At 36.2% G+C, this 14,295-nt stretch overlaps 1 protein-coding gene across 1 annotated transcript in view; it reads right to left on the bottom strand.

The window, feature by feature from the left end:
* The window catches only part of LOC150099915 (protein C-mannosyl-transferase DPY19L1-like), a 331,158-nt gene that overhangs the window by 292,322 nt on the left and 24,541 nt on the right, over window positions 1-14,295 (bottom strand). The window contains exon 2 of the mRNA XM_090403079.1: window positions 13,365-13,389. Coding sequence (XP_090259205.1) covers window positions 13,365-13,389 — 25 coding nt within the window. The remainder of the gene's footprint in view (window positions 1-13,364; window positions 13,390-14,295) is intronic.

Genomic DNA, 14,295 nt, shown 5'->3' with positions numbered 1-14,295 from the left:
CTATCACGCAATCAGCCTACTCTCCTGCCTAGGAAATATAGCTGAGAGGGCTATGGTAACAAAACTGCAGAAAGTCACTAAAGAACTAAATCTCATCCCTGATGAACAATTCGAAGTCCTCAGAGATGAGAAAATCATCAGCTCAGAATATAATTGGAAGAACCACACAGTGGTACAGGATGTTGCCAAAACATTCAACAAAAATATGGCTCAATGAACTTCTTTTCAAACTCCTGGGGACCAAATTCCCACTGGGCTGGTCAAACTTACAATCTTAACTCAGCGATTGCAAACTCTAAGTGAAGAAGCTGCAGAGAATTGGATCATCTAAACACAAAATCACAGCAAGTGTCATGCAGGACTTCCAGTTATTACCTCTGTTCTTCATCTATGCAGCTGACATTCCATGCATGGTTGCCACCACAACAGTCCTATATGCAATAATGGTAGGCTCCCTCTGATTGAGATTGGCAACTGAAAAAACTGTAAAACATGACCTTGGAACTAGAACAATGGTTCAAAAAAAATAACAAATAGATGTCAATGCAGATAAGAGCACTGCAGTGCTATTCACAAGATAGCATCCCTGGAGGGTGAGGTGTTAATGTTTGGCACTCCCATCCCATGGCAACCAGTAGCCAAATACTTATAGATAGAATTAGATAAAGGGCTTTGCTTCATCACTCATGCCAATCATGTTTTACCAAAAGCAAATAAAATAAACTGGCATAGCCAGTTAAATACAGAACTTAAACTACTTCTATACAAGATACTGATCAGGAAAGTTCTAATGAAAGGCTCACTTGTCGTCAGAACTTGCCTGATCAGTCTGGAGTCACATGCGAAATTCAAAAATTGAATTTGGCATGTGACTAAGTTAGTGGCATAAGTTAGTATATGTTTACAAATGCCAGAATATTCAAAATAAAGGAAATAAAACTGTAGAATTAACAGATTATATTCAAGCAATAATTGTTGGAATAGGTATAACATGATTGGATGAAGAGTGCTGTTGATGGTAGTAGAGGAGTTATTCCCATCTAAGATAGAGATGAAAGGAGCAAACAATGGTTTTCAAGCATTACAGTGTCAGGTGGAAATGAACAGAACAAAATATCCAGCTAGGTGTTCCTATGGATCTGGTAATGTGGAGACTGGTCTGGATAATAAGAAAAAGGTAATCATTATGCATGATTTTAATTATGGGAATACAGACTGGAATGAAGATGGCATTTGGGGGCAAATTGAATTTGAGTATATAAAGAAGACACACAAGGATTAAGAGTTTTGGATTTGATTATCTCATCAGAGGATATCATTCTAAATGAGGTGTAAAATCTCTCTCTCTCCAGTTGGAGAAAGTGATCATGAAGTGATTACTTGAATAGTAATTCAGTCATATGAGGACTTGTATGAGAAGATATGAGAAACCATAAGGCTGATGACTATGTCAAGCTCAGAAGATGAGGCCTGCAGCTATATCATGGAATGAAGAATTCGATGGAAAGAAGTTCGATGCTGCTCGGGACATGTTCAGGAATTGTGTAGCAGAGGCAATGTCTAAATAAATTTCCAAGGTCAAATAGGGAGGTGTGAAATTAATTAATGAAGAGATAAAGTATGCAATCTGGAAGAAGGCAGTATGAACAACAGTTAGTTCATGAGACCAAAGGAAATTCTAGGGAGTTTTGATACATAGCCAGTAGAGGAAAGAATGAATATGGAAGGATGATAGTGGTTGGAGAAAATGATAGAATGCTTTGCCGAAGAAGATATAAAAGATGTTAAATGAGCAATTCATAAAGGTATTTCTTGCTTGTGAAAGTAACATCCTGCAGAACTTGTGAGTAGTGAAGAGGGAGGAGGAGATGCTGATGATGCATGAGCAGGAGGTATATGAACAATTGAGTAAACTTGATGTCAATAAGGCTGTAGGGCTTAATGGTATACTGCCTCTTTAGCATAAGTCTTAGATTGGTCCAAGTTCCAAAGGGGTGTAAAGAAGGCAAAATTGTTCCACTTCATAGAAGGGCCAATAAGACTAAGGCTTTGAATTACAGGCCGATCTGTTTGTCTTGAACTATGATCAAGGTGTTAGAGAAACTAGCAAGGACAGGATTCAGAATTGGAGTGACAGTGGTATATTCAGATTTTGTCAAAGCCTTCGACAGATTACCACATGACAAGCTGGTAATTAAATTGGAACAGATGGGGTTAGACAGTAGAATAGTGTACTGGATTGGAGATTGGCTATTTGATAGGTATCAGCAAATTGGGTATGGTGGAAGGGGGGGGGCATCCCAGAAGATCACTAGTGGTGTGACCAAAGGATCCATTTTGGGACTGTTGCTGTTTAATTTGTATGTAAATAATATTGAGAAGAGCTTCAGTGGTGATATGTCGCTGTTTGTAGATGATGCAAAGTTAGGAAGAACTATGAGGAGCAGACCAGATGTGGTAGTCTTGCAAGTAGATTTGAACAGTGGATGAATGGGCAAATGAGTTGGGCTACCAGTCTTCTTCTCCCATAGTCCTAAATGAACCATTGGGTCATTCATAGCTGGTAGGTGATACTCTTTGCTAGCCTCCTCCAGTCGTCTCGGTCTCTTGTTCTTGATACCAGTTGAGAAAGGGAGGAATTTGTCCATTTTTTGATGTTATCAGTCCATTTTAATCGAGGTCGACCCATAACCCTTGATCCCGGAACGATTCCTTCTAGGGTTTGCTTTGGAATGCCATTAGCCCTCTCCACATGTCCGAACCATTTCATCTGTCTTCTTCTGATGACTGTCAGAATATTTTCCCTTTTTCTCCCATCTATTGAGTCAATCAGTTTTCGGACATTTTCATTGGTTTCATGAGTGGTATAGGGAATTCTCAAAAGTCTTCTGTAAGTTTTCATTTCGAAAGACAGGAGTCTCCTCTCATCTTCCTTCAATAAACTCCAGGCCTCACAACCATACAAAAGGACAGAATCCACCAAGGTGTCAATTAGTCTTGGTCTGGTTGCGATTGCTATTCTGTTATCTCCCCACAATGATTTTAACTTCTGTAGGGCTACGGTTGCCTTAGCAATTCGGTATTTAAGGTCGGTTTTTGAACGACCATCTTGACTCAACGTGCTTCCTAGATAAGTGAACTTCTTTACATTCTCAATTTGCTTATTGCCAATTTGTATCTTTAAGAATTCAATGTCTGATTTTGAGGTTATCATTGTTTTTGTTTTTTGTAGGTTTATGTATAATACCAGTACAATGTAACAAAAGTATAAGGTTTGAAAATTTCAGAAACAGATGTTTCCCAAATTTTCAAACCAGAGATATCACCACCAATTGGTGGTGATATCTTAGAAGTGGTTGAGGAAATGAAGGATCTGAGAGTGTTAGTAAATAGTGATCTGAAATTTCAATGACAATTTTGCTAAAATTCTGAGGACAACAGAATATTATGGCAATGATGTAGAGAACACTGACATGTAGGAGTAAGGATTTTATGATATCATTGTAATAAAGCTCTAATCACACTATGTAAAGATGAAGATACGTTGGAAAAGGCTCCAACATAACTGACTAGGTGGTTGCTGATCTTTGAAATCTTGAATATGAAGACAGATTGAGGGAATGCAATTTGCAATCTAGTGGATAGCAAGAAAGGGAGGAGAGCATGTTCAAGACATAGAAGTTGGTAAGGAGTTATTACCGGATTAATGTGGATGAGATTTTTCATAGAATTACTGGAAACTGTATAAGGAGGATACAAACAAGGGCCAAGAGCAGGTTTCTTAGGCAAAGAGTGATAGATGATTGGAATGCACTGCCTGAATGTGCACCAAGTGTAGGAAAAGTGAATGCATTTGACTTCATTGGACTCCGTGGAGATCCGGATGATAATAATAATAATGACAGGCACATGTCAAAGTAATTTGTAGCAAAGAGGAAAAAGTTACTCTTGTAATTGCATGCATTGTTTTTGTACAAATTAAAATACTAATCTTCCCACCACTCACTCACTCCTACTCTCTCTCAATCAGAGGAGGGAGGGAAAAAATTGATTCCCATCTGTGAGTAGTTCACTAATTTAAAAACTTTCATTTCTGAGTACAGACTAGTTATGCTGGGCTTTTCAGTCTTAATATCATGCGAGTTACTTAACTTACAATATTCTGTACTTACAATACTCTGTGTTCTAACAAATGCATTTGCACATTTGCAAAAAATGTTATATATGTATGTCCTTATACTATGCAGTAATTTCCATATATTTTGCAATATTACTGAAACAAGTGACTTGCTGCAAACTACAGAGACTTCTATTTTTAGTATTATCAGACCTTCATAGATTCAAAGACACTGCAAGATGTATATGCTATCACACACAAAGTTCATCAAACCATGCTTTAAGCTCATTCAGTGGGTCAGCATTCACAATTCTCTCGACAAAGTATTCCACCCTCCATGTAAAGAAGCTGCTCTTCACTCCATTACTCACACCTTCCTTATAATTTCCAGGAATGGCATCTTGTTCTACCCCTCCTCCCTCCGATTCTAAGAATAATTTCTTCATTGTTAACCTGGTAACAACTCATTATAAAATATTAATACCAGAAACAGTTATGTTTAATATTTTTAATGTAAACTTTTTGGCTAAGTTTCATAGCTATTGTCAATACAGTTATAGGAAAAGTCAAAAAAAAAGAACAATTTAATTGAAAGCACGTGATATTATGTGCAACATCAGCTGCAGGAGAATAGCTCCATCTGCATTAATAGATAGTCAAAATAAATTACAATAAATTAATTTAGTTAATTATTTTTAAATTATAAACAATATTTAATTACAGTTATGGAACACGTATCGTGAGTATTGGTTAATATAACTTCCCAAAACTTAAAAGTTTTAGGCAATCGTTTTTGTTCAGCTTCGGGTTGTTTATTTTATTATTATTGACTACTCAGCTGTTCCAGCTATTTTAAAATATCTATCAGCTGCGCCATTGTTATTTATTATCATTTTCCTTCTCTGTAAAGAGATGGTTTTACACTGAGTGTTTAATATTTACAGAAGAGTTCAATTCTAATTGGTGCAATGACTTTTAATTTTAATTGTTAATTTTTATTCATTTTTTTATTTCTGTAAAGAGATTGTTTTTTTACATTGAGTGTTAAGTAATTACACAAGAGTTCATTCCGATTGGTGAAATGACTTTTAACTCTATTTCTTTTAGAATTCAGAAAAAATCACTGCCTCAAGGACAAATGAAAATTATATACATTTAATGATACTAAAACATTATATACATTTAAATAAAATTATATAAATAATCACAAAATTGGATCCAAGACCTTCAAAATAAGCCTACACTTTACTGATTTTCTTATCCAAAATCTATTATCTACTCCTGATGTTCTTCCAGACGGATTTGTGCAGATCAACCAGTTTGTCCATAATAACATAAACCACAAGAGCAGGGGATTCTATGAACTTCAGGATAAGATAGAGGAGGAAATTTGTCTTTTGGTGAGATAAGAAATTATTAAGTTTGCGAAATGGACAGAAAGCAACTTGTACATTAATCTGATGAAGTAATCTTGCTATTTTTTCAGAAGGTCACTAACATATAGCATACAAATTCTGGTAATTTCTTTTTGAGGAGGGTTATGATGACGACCATGATTATTGATTATTTTTTTGAGTTTGTACATTATAACCATTTGCACTAAAGGTAGTTTTGATAATAAACAGTTCTTTGTTTAAAAGAGAATTTGTAGAACAAAACTGGCTAGAATTGGAGAAAGAGGAAACCCCATAGCTGTTTATATAGTTTGTTCTGGCATCTAAAGTAACCCCTGAATTAATTACGAAGTCAAATAATTTTACAATATCTGGAGGAAAGTCTTACTAAAGCAAATCAATCATATCTGTCAGCGGTATATTTGTAAAGAGTGAGACTACATCAAAACTAACTAGAAGATCTGGTTGTAAGAATAATCATCCTGAAATTTTATTCTTAAAATCTGTTAAGTTTTTTATGAAGGAAGCAGAATTTCCAGTAATTGTAGGAAAGAAGATTAGATAAATATTTTGAAATTTTATACAAAGAAAGCTATGAAGCACACATTCACAACCTGAATCTGAACAAAAACATTGCCTAAAACCTTCTTAAATTTTGGGAAGTTATATTAACCAACTCAATATTCATGTGTTCCATAATTGTAATTAAATATTATTCATAATTTAAAATAATTAATTAATTAAATAAATTTATTGTAATTTATTTTGAATATCTATTAATGCAGATAGAGCTATTCTCTTGCAGCCGATATTGCACATAATATCACGTGCTTTCAATTAAACTGTTCTTTTTCAAGTTTTCCTATAAATGTATTGACAATGGCTATGAAATTTGGCCGAAAATTTTACAATAAAAATATTATACGTTAGTATTTTTCATCCACAAGCTCCGAAGATGACACTCAGTCGAAACAGCTCGCACCCTGTTACGCCCCTAATCTTGTTTCATCATATTCTATCCTTCCCTTTCCCGAAAAAAAAATTCTATCTTTCACCTTTTTCCAAAAGAGTTCACAGTCCACCCTTGAAATGTGGGTTTTAAGTTCACATACCTTTGTCTTATCCATAATTCTCCCACATCTTTCAATTCCCCCCCCCCCCGTTTCCTTTCAGTCATACTTCAGCAGTAGGGAGTTGATGTTTAGGGGGCACATCGCAAAAGTGACTAAATCAGCTCATCAAATCACTTGGTTGCTGAAAAATACTTTAACAAGCAGAGACAAACAAGTTATTGTTCCTCTGTATCGAGCCTTGATAAGACCCCATCTAGACTACTGTGTCCAGATATGGGTGCCAGGGTTTCTTCTTGATGGGAAGGAGGTGGAGAGGATCCAGAGACGAGTGACCAAGATGATAGCAGGACTATGGAATGAACCTTATGAGAAGAGGTTGAAGATTTGTGGGTTGCAGAAATTGGTTGATAGGCGGAAAAGGGGTGATATGATTGAGAATAGGACTGGGTCCATACATGGAAGCTGGGCAAGACTGTGGTTAGCAAGGGTGTTAGAGCTAGGTTTTTTACTTGGAGAGTGGTGAATGAGTGAAATATGCTGCCAGAGTCTGTTGTGGATGCCATGACTGTGAATGAGTTCAAGGCGAGGTATGATAGATACTGTGTGAATGTCGAATAGTTGTTCTTGACATGATGTTAGGGCCTCCTGACATCGAGAGAAGTCAACAGACTCCTCTCGATGAGTCTATTGACGCCTTGGAGTTGCCTGTAATAATAATAATATGCCTGATAATACTCCAAAAGAAGACAACCAGGAACATCCTACAAAGGTATGTCCAAAATTATTCCTTCCTTATATTCTCCATGTATCGATGTCTTAAAAACATTAGTCATGCCCTAAAAATTGAGTAAAAAGCCAGTGAAATCATAAAAGGGGTACTCCTAATCCATGTGAAATTGCAGGTCATTCTATCAAGTAGTTTGTTTTATACAGCTGTCTGAAGCAAAAGTGTTGTCTGTATTCCTTGAAATGGATAAAATTGAGTATCTTGCAGTTATAAAATTCTTTGTAAAAGAAGATTTAATGCCAAAAGAAATTCATTCGAAGTTCAGAGTTCATAAACTTTCATGGGCACTCTTCTCCTTCGTTTTCGACAATTAAGAAATGGGTTGCAGTGTTTAAACGTGGCTTACCAGCCTTAAAGATGATCCATGTGAAGGACATCCAAAAAGTGTAACAACACCAGAAATCATTGATCAAGTGAACAATATGGTATTGGATGACTGGCAAGTCAAAGTGCGTGAAATTGCTGAGACTATAGGCATTTCAAAAGAATGTGTAGGATAAATTTTGCATGAAGAATTGCAAATGAAAAAGCTTTGCGCAAGATGGGTGCTGCGCTTGCTCACAACAGATCAAAAATGCACTCACATTAAAATCTCTGAGCAGTGGTTGGAGCATTTTAACAAGAATAAAATTTTGTACATCAATTTTTTACTATGGATGAGACGTGGATTCACCATTACACATCAGAATCCAAACAGCAGCTTCTTTTAAAGAAGCTAAACAACCAGCTCAGCACCAAAGAAGAAAAAAGTCGGTTCCATCAACAAGAAAGGTCGTGGCATCGGTGTTTCGGTATGCTAAAGGGATTTTGTTTATTAATTATCTTGAAAAGGGTAAAACAACAACCAGGGAATATTATGCTGATCTTTTAACCAGACTAGACGAAAAAATTCATGACAAAAGACCCAGTTTACAGAAGAAAAAAATCATCTTTCATCAGGACAATGCACCTGCCCAAAAAAAGTTGTTTTGGCAATGGGAAAATTAAGGGATCTGCACTATGAATTGTTGGAACATTCACCCCTATTCCCAAGATTTGGCTCCCTTTGACTTCTATCTCTTCCCAAAATAAACTCTTCCTCACTGGTCAGTGTTTTTCTTTGAATCAAGAGGTGATTGCAGCTGTAGAGGGGTATTTTGCAGATCTTACTGAGAACCACTACATGGGCAGGATAATGGCACTGGAGCATCGCTGGAATAAATTTATTAGTCTTAAGGGAGATTATGTTGAAAAATAAAAATAATTTTGAAATTATAAATTTGTTTGATAAAGCATGATATATATATATATATATATATATGTTAAGAATACCAAGCAATTTTTAAGCCTGGTTTTACTCCATTTCCCAAGTAAGCAAACAGACAAATAAGTCAAGTTTGCGCCTGCAAGTGATGCAAGTCTAGCTGATCCTACAGGTAGTGCAAGACCAAGGCAACTCGTGGTAAAGATGGCATGAGCTCTGATCACTAATCTTTATATTTACCCTTAATGCCAAAACACATCTCCAAGAAGGAGATGCATGATGTTTTGTATTAAAGGCAAGACGCCACTACCCAGACCGGTTTCGACCTTTATTGAGGTCTCATCAGTGGGAGCTAGGCTAGAAATACCAAGATTTAGTAATACAGAGCTCATAAGTATTTTACCAGAACAAGTTGCCATAAGGTGTTTTAACCTTATTAAATAAAAATCTCTTGAGGAGATATAAATGTAGAAAGTATTTTACCTTGGGTATAATGGCAGATGGGAATGGATATTAAATTAGTGATATGGATAGGAGAATGGCTCAGGGAGAGATACCATAAGGTGGTGTATGGAGGAGCCGAGTCCAGAATGAGGCAGGTGACCAGTGGTGTACCTCAGGGCTCTGTGCTTGGGCCAATGTTGTTTAATTTGTATATAAATGATATAGGAAACGGCTTAAAGGGAGATATTCAGTTGTTTGCTGATGATGCAAAGTTGTGTAGTGCAATAAAAAATCAAGCTGATGTTGAAAGTTTGCAGGAGGATTTAAATAAGCTGGTAAAATGGGCAAAAGAAAATGGATGTCAGTTCAATGTGGAAAAGTGTAAAGTCATGCATTTTGGGATTAAAAGATTACCAGCTGTGTACTACATCGATGGAAAGGTACTCCAAGAGATTGATGAGGCTAGGGACTTAGGGGTATTGGTAGATAGGGAGATGAAGTTCAGAGGACACATTGCTAAGGTGTCCAAGATTGCACATAGGATTACTTGGTTGTTGAGGAACACACTGACATCCAGAGATAAAGAGGTTATTGTTCCCCTTTATAAAGCATTGATACTTCCACATTTGGATTACTGTGCTCAGGTCTGGTCACCTGGATTCCTTGGAGATGAGGAGGCTGTGGAGAGGGTTCAGAGAAGAGTGACCAAGTTGGTGAGTGATATAAAAAATGCTCCCTACATTGATAGATTGAGAGCTTGTGGATTGCAGAGATTGGCTGATAGGCGAAGAAGAGGGGATATGATAGAAACATTCAAATTACTAAAAGGTTTTTATAGGATTGATGCAGGGGAAATGTTTCAGCTGTGTGATAGTGATGGAAGAACAAGAGGTCATCTCTGGAAATTAAAGAAGAGTGTGGTTAACAAAGGTGTCAGAACAAGGTTTTTTGCCTGGAGGGTGGTGAATGAGTGGAATTCATTGCCTGACTTAGTTGTGAGCTCTTCGTCTGTAAATGAATTCAAGAAGAGATATGACAGATATTGTTTTGCTAGTTTGGGTCTCCCGCGATGAGTCTACTGACTCCATGGAGATACCCGTAATAATAATAATAATAATAAATGTTAAGAATACCAAGCAATTTTTAAACCTGGTTTTACTCCATTTCCCAAGTAAGCAAACAGACAAATAAGTCAAGTTTGCGCCTGCAAGTGATGCAAGTCTAGCTGATCCTACAGGTAGTGCAAGCTTGGTATTCTTAACATTTATTATACCCAAGGTAAAATACTTTCTACATTTATATCTCCTCCAGAGATTTTTATTTAATAAGGTTAAAACACCTTATGGCAACTTGTTCTGGTAAAATACTTATGAGCTCTGTATTACTAAATCTTGGTATTTCTAGCCTAGCTCCCACTGATGAGACCTCAATAAAGGTCGAAACCGGTCTGGGTAGTGGCCTCTTGCCTTTAATACAAAACATCATGCATCTCCTTCTTGGAGATGTGTTTTGGCATTAAGGGTAAATATAAAGATTAGTGATCAGAGCTCATGCCACCTTTACCACGAGTTGCCTTGGTCTTGCACTACCTGTAGGATCAGCTAGACTTGCATCACTTGCAGGCGCAAACTTGACTTATTTGTCTGTTTGCTTACTTGGGAAATGGAGTAAAACCAGGTTTAAAAATTGCTTGGTATTCTTAACATTTATTATACCCAAGGTAAAATACTTTCTACATATATATATATATATATCAATACTTAAGGTAGAAAAAACCATCAAAAACTTGAAATGTGGAAAGGCAATTGTTAAACATGGAGGTATAAAAGTTTTGTAGTGGCTAAACTACATAATTAAGAGGCCTGATCAGAATGCTGAATTCCAGATGATTTGAGTAGAGATCTCATATCTGTAAAAAAGAGAATAAAGCTGAATGTGAGAATTACAGAGAAATTCATCTAATAAATGTTCCAGGTAAGATTTAGCAAACATACTTGAAAAGAGGTTGAGAAAAATTGTAGAAGAGTATCTTGGAGAAGAATAAGCTGGGTTCAGGCCAAACAGAGGTCGTCAAGATCAGATTTTCATTTTATGTCAACAGTTATGGGAACATGACAATTATCTGCATTTTCATTGTAGATCTAGAAAAGGCATATGACAAGGTGCCTAGTAAAAAGCTTTTCAAAACATTACAATTATATGGGATAAATGGAATTATACAGAGGAATATAGAGTATATTTAAGTTGTAAGTCAGCAGTCAGAATTTAAAGAAATACAAGAAGATAGTTTGATGTAAAATCAGGGGTAAGACAAAGAGGCACATTACAACAGAATAAGCGAAGCTGGTATGGTGGGTAGCCAGCTGAATAAATTTATATGGAATAAGTGAGAAATTAGCCAAAACACTAAACTAGCAGTATACAAGACGGTGTTCAAACCAGCTTTAAGTTATGGATCTGACAGATGGATTAGAAATAAAGCACATAATCAAAGATTAGAGACTAGAAATATGAGAGTTCTGAGAAAAACTAGGAGTGATTGGAATGGCACTGATGGCAGAATCACATTAAAAACAAAGATATTAGAAAGGAACTTGACATTGTTAGCATTCAAGAATGTGTGAGCAGAGTTAATCTAAGTTGATATGGCCACTTAAATAGAATGGGTGAGGAAAGCCCATTAACAATGCAGATGTTTGATGTTATGATCACAGGAAAGAAACTCTGAGGAAGACCAAGGGCTTGGTAGATTGATTCAGTCAAAAGTGCCTTAGAAGCATGAAATGTTAGAAACAACAATATTGGAGTGAATTATTAATAGACTAATTAACAGACTATTATTATTATTATTTTGACACCTCCAGGGAGTCCAAAGACTCATCGAGGGAGAGTGTGCCGACAGCATCGAACGATTGGCCCCCTTCCAACTACTAACCGCGCTCAAACTTACTTAACTGAGCCATTAGTAGCAGAGGCTCTACCAATCGACCAACCTTTGCCGGCAAATTTGGAAGAAAATTGCTGACAGGAGATTAAGAATTATTTAAACTTATTTATACAGTGCTGTGGTACATATCAGGAAATAGATGATGACAATGCAAATATGTATGTTTATACAGTTTATAGGATTCACATAATTCGCTCAACCCATTACCTTACAGGACACATGCATATGATATCACATATGTAAATTATTAATAATTCATTTGCCAGTAATGAACATATTTCTATGTATATCTGTTCTTTCTCTTCCTTATATTTGCCATTCTCACATGGCTCATTAATGATGGTTTGCATATCTTTGAATATCCTTTAGAAATTGAATTACACCAACCAAATTCATCATACTCATAATTATTGTTTTCTAATACGCTCTAAAACAAACGCATTCGTTCCCCCGCAACATATTTGGTTATAATCGAAGTACCTGTCACGATATGTGGCACATCTTCCAATACGCAAACATGAAATTGTGGGAAAGTGAAGCGTTTCCTGTCACCTTGCTATAAGGTCAAGGTGGCGTCAATAGATTTCCAATTGTCCTGACATGAACATGTTAATAGGCTTTTTTTTCCCCAACGATTCCAGAGTTAGCTGATCTTAGATATGATCTTGACACGCAATGAGAATGCATTCAGCCTCAGTTATATTACTGTTATTATTATTCGTGACACCTCCAAGGAGTCTGAGGACTCTTTGCGGGAGGACACCTATTGCACAACTCTCAGTATCCACCACTACACCGATCATCTACATCAGTGCCATCTACTGCCCACCACCACAGCTAGTATTTTTTGTCTGTAAACTGCGAGTGTTCTGAAGGGCCGATTTGTCTGTATGCAGGATGAAAAACCTGAATTTCTGGGAGAAAAAACCCTGCTTCCTCCGTATGAGATCAGCTAACTCACCTTCGATTGAAAAAGTACATATACCCCGTCATGACGAGAATCGAACTTAGGCCTTTTCCAATCGAATGGCGCAATGTACTGTCGTTCTTCCAATTGTGCTACGGAGGCGCTACTATTGTTATTGAAAAGGCAGAGACTGCTGATTTCCAAAAATCAGGGCTAAAAGAATACCTATTTCCTTTAGAAATAGGTATTCTTTTAGTTATTCATTTCCAAGAAATGAAAAGGCATTAAAGCGGAGGTCATTAAAAATGTTATCAGTACTGTATTATTATATTAAATTTTACAAATTTTCTTCATATTTTCATTTTATTATAATCATAAAATTAAAAATGCATTACACTGACTAGTATAGTACTCTGAATTACATTAAAAAGAACCAACATAATTTTGCTTACCTATTTAAAAGTCCACAACCCAAGGCTGAAAAGACAAAGTTCATATATTAATTTTATAATTTATATGGTTATAATTTATTGCAGAAGTAAAATATTTGCAATGCCAAAAAATTCTATGCTCAACCACACCAATCGTTTTGAGCCATGCAACAACTCAAGTTATAAGATCTACTACTCTTAAATTTTTACTTGATATCGTTATTATTATCAAGGTATCTCCATGGAATCTGAAGACTCGTCATGGGAGGTCCATCAACACTGTTATTCACACAATACCTGTAATCTTGTGAATCGCATATATCATATCATATCCTTAAACTTATTCACTGATGTACAAGTCATCACATTTGGTAACCTATCTATCTATCTCAAAGTAAAAAATCTAGTCCTCACATCTTCTTATGGAACGTTAAGGAGTTATCCATTATTCTTAACTGCTCTGACTTCTATTTTTATCATATATCCTCTTTTGTCACTTATCAATTAACATCTGAAACCCACGTATCTTTAGTCTATTCTGACAGGAAGCAATTATCTCTGGGTCCCCTCCATCTCATCATCAGGAAATCCAGCAACCAAATCTGGCACAGGAAGCTGTTATCCCTCTTTATAAGGTTATGGTCTGACCAGGTGTGGTTGGATCAAAACCTTGTAGAGAGAGAGCTTCCTTATGTCTACTAGTAACAGTATGCTTTTCAATATCCAGAATGCTATTTTACCACTGTAACAACATGTCCCTTGAATGCCATACTCCAGATCTACTACTACTTCCCCCATATCCCTGTTTTATTAATGACTTCTATATCATCATCACCAATATAATGAACATCTTGTAATCTTTTCATTCCAAGTACATAACCTTATACACTGATACAACGATCCAGTTGACAAAGTGGTTAGCATATCTGTTATTGGAAAAGTGTGAAATTAG

The sequence above is a fragment of the Typopeltis vanoorti genome, chromosome 13 (genome assembly GCF_054136105.1).
Source record: "Typopeltis vanoorti isolate ZY-2024b chromosome 13, IOZ_Tvanoo_1.0, whole genome shotgun sequence".
Taxonomy (NCBI): domain Eukaryota; kingdom Metazoa; phylum Arthropoda; class Arachnida; order Uropygi; family Thelyphonidae; genus Typopeltis; species Typopeltis vanoorti.
The sequence above is the reverse complement of the archived record's forward strand: the minus strand, read 5'-3'. Positions and strand labels throughout refer to the sequence as shown.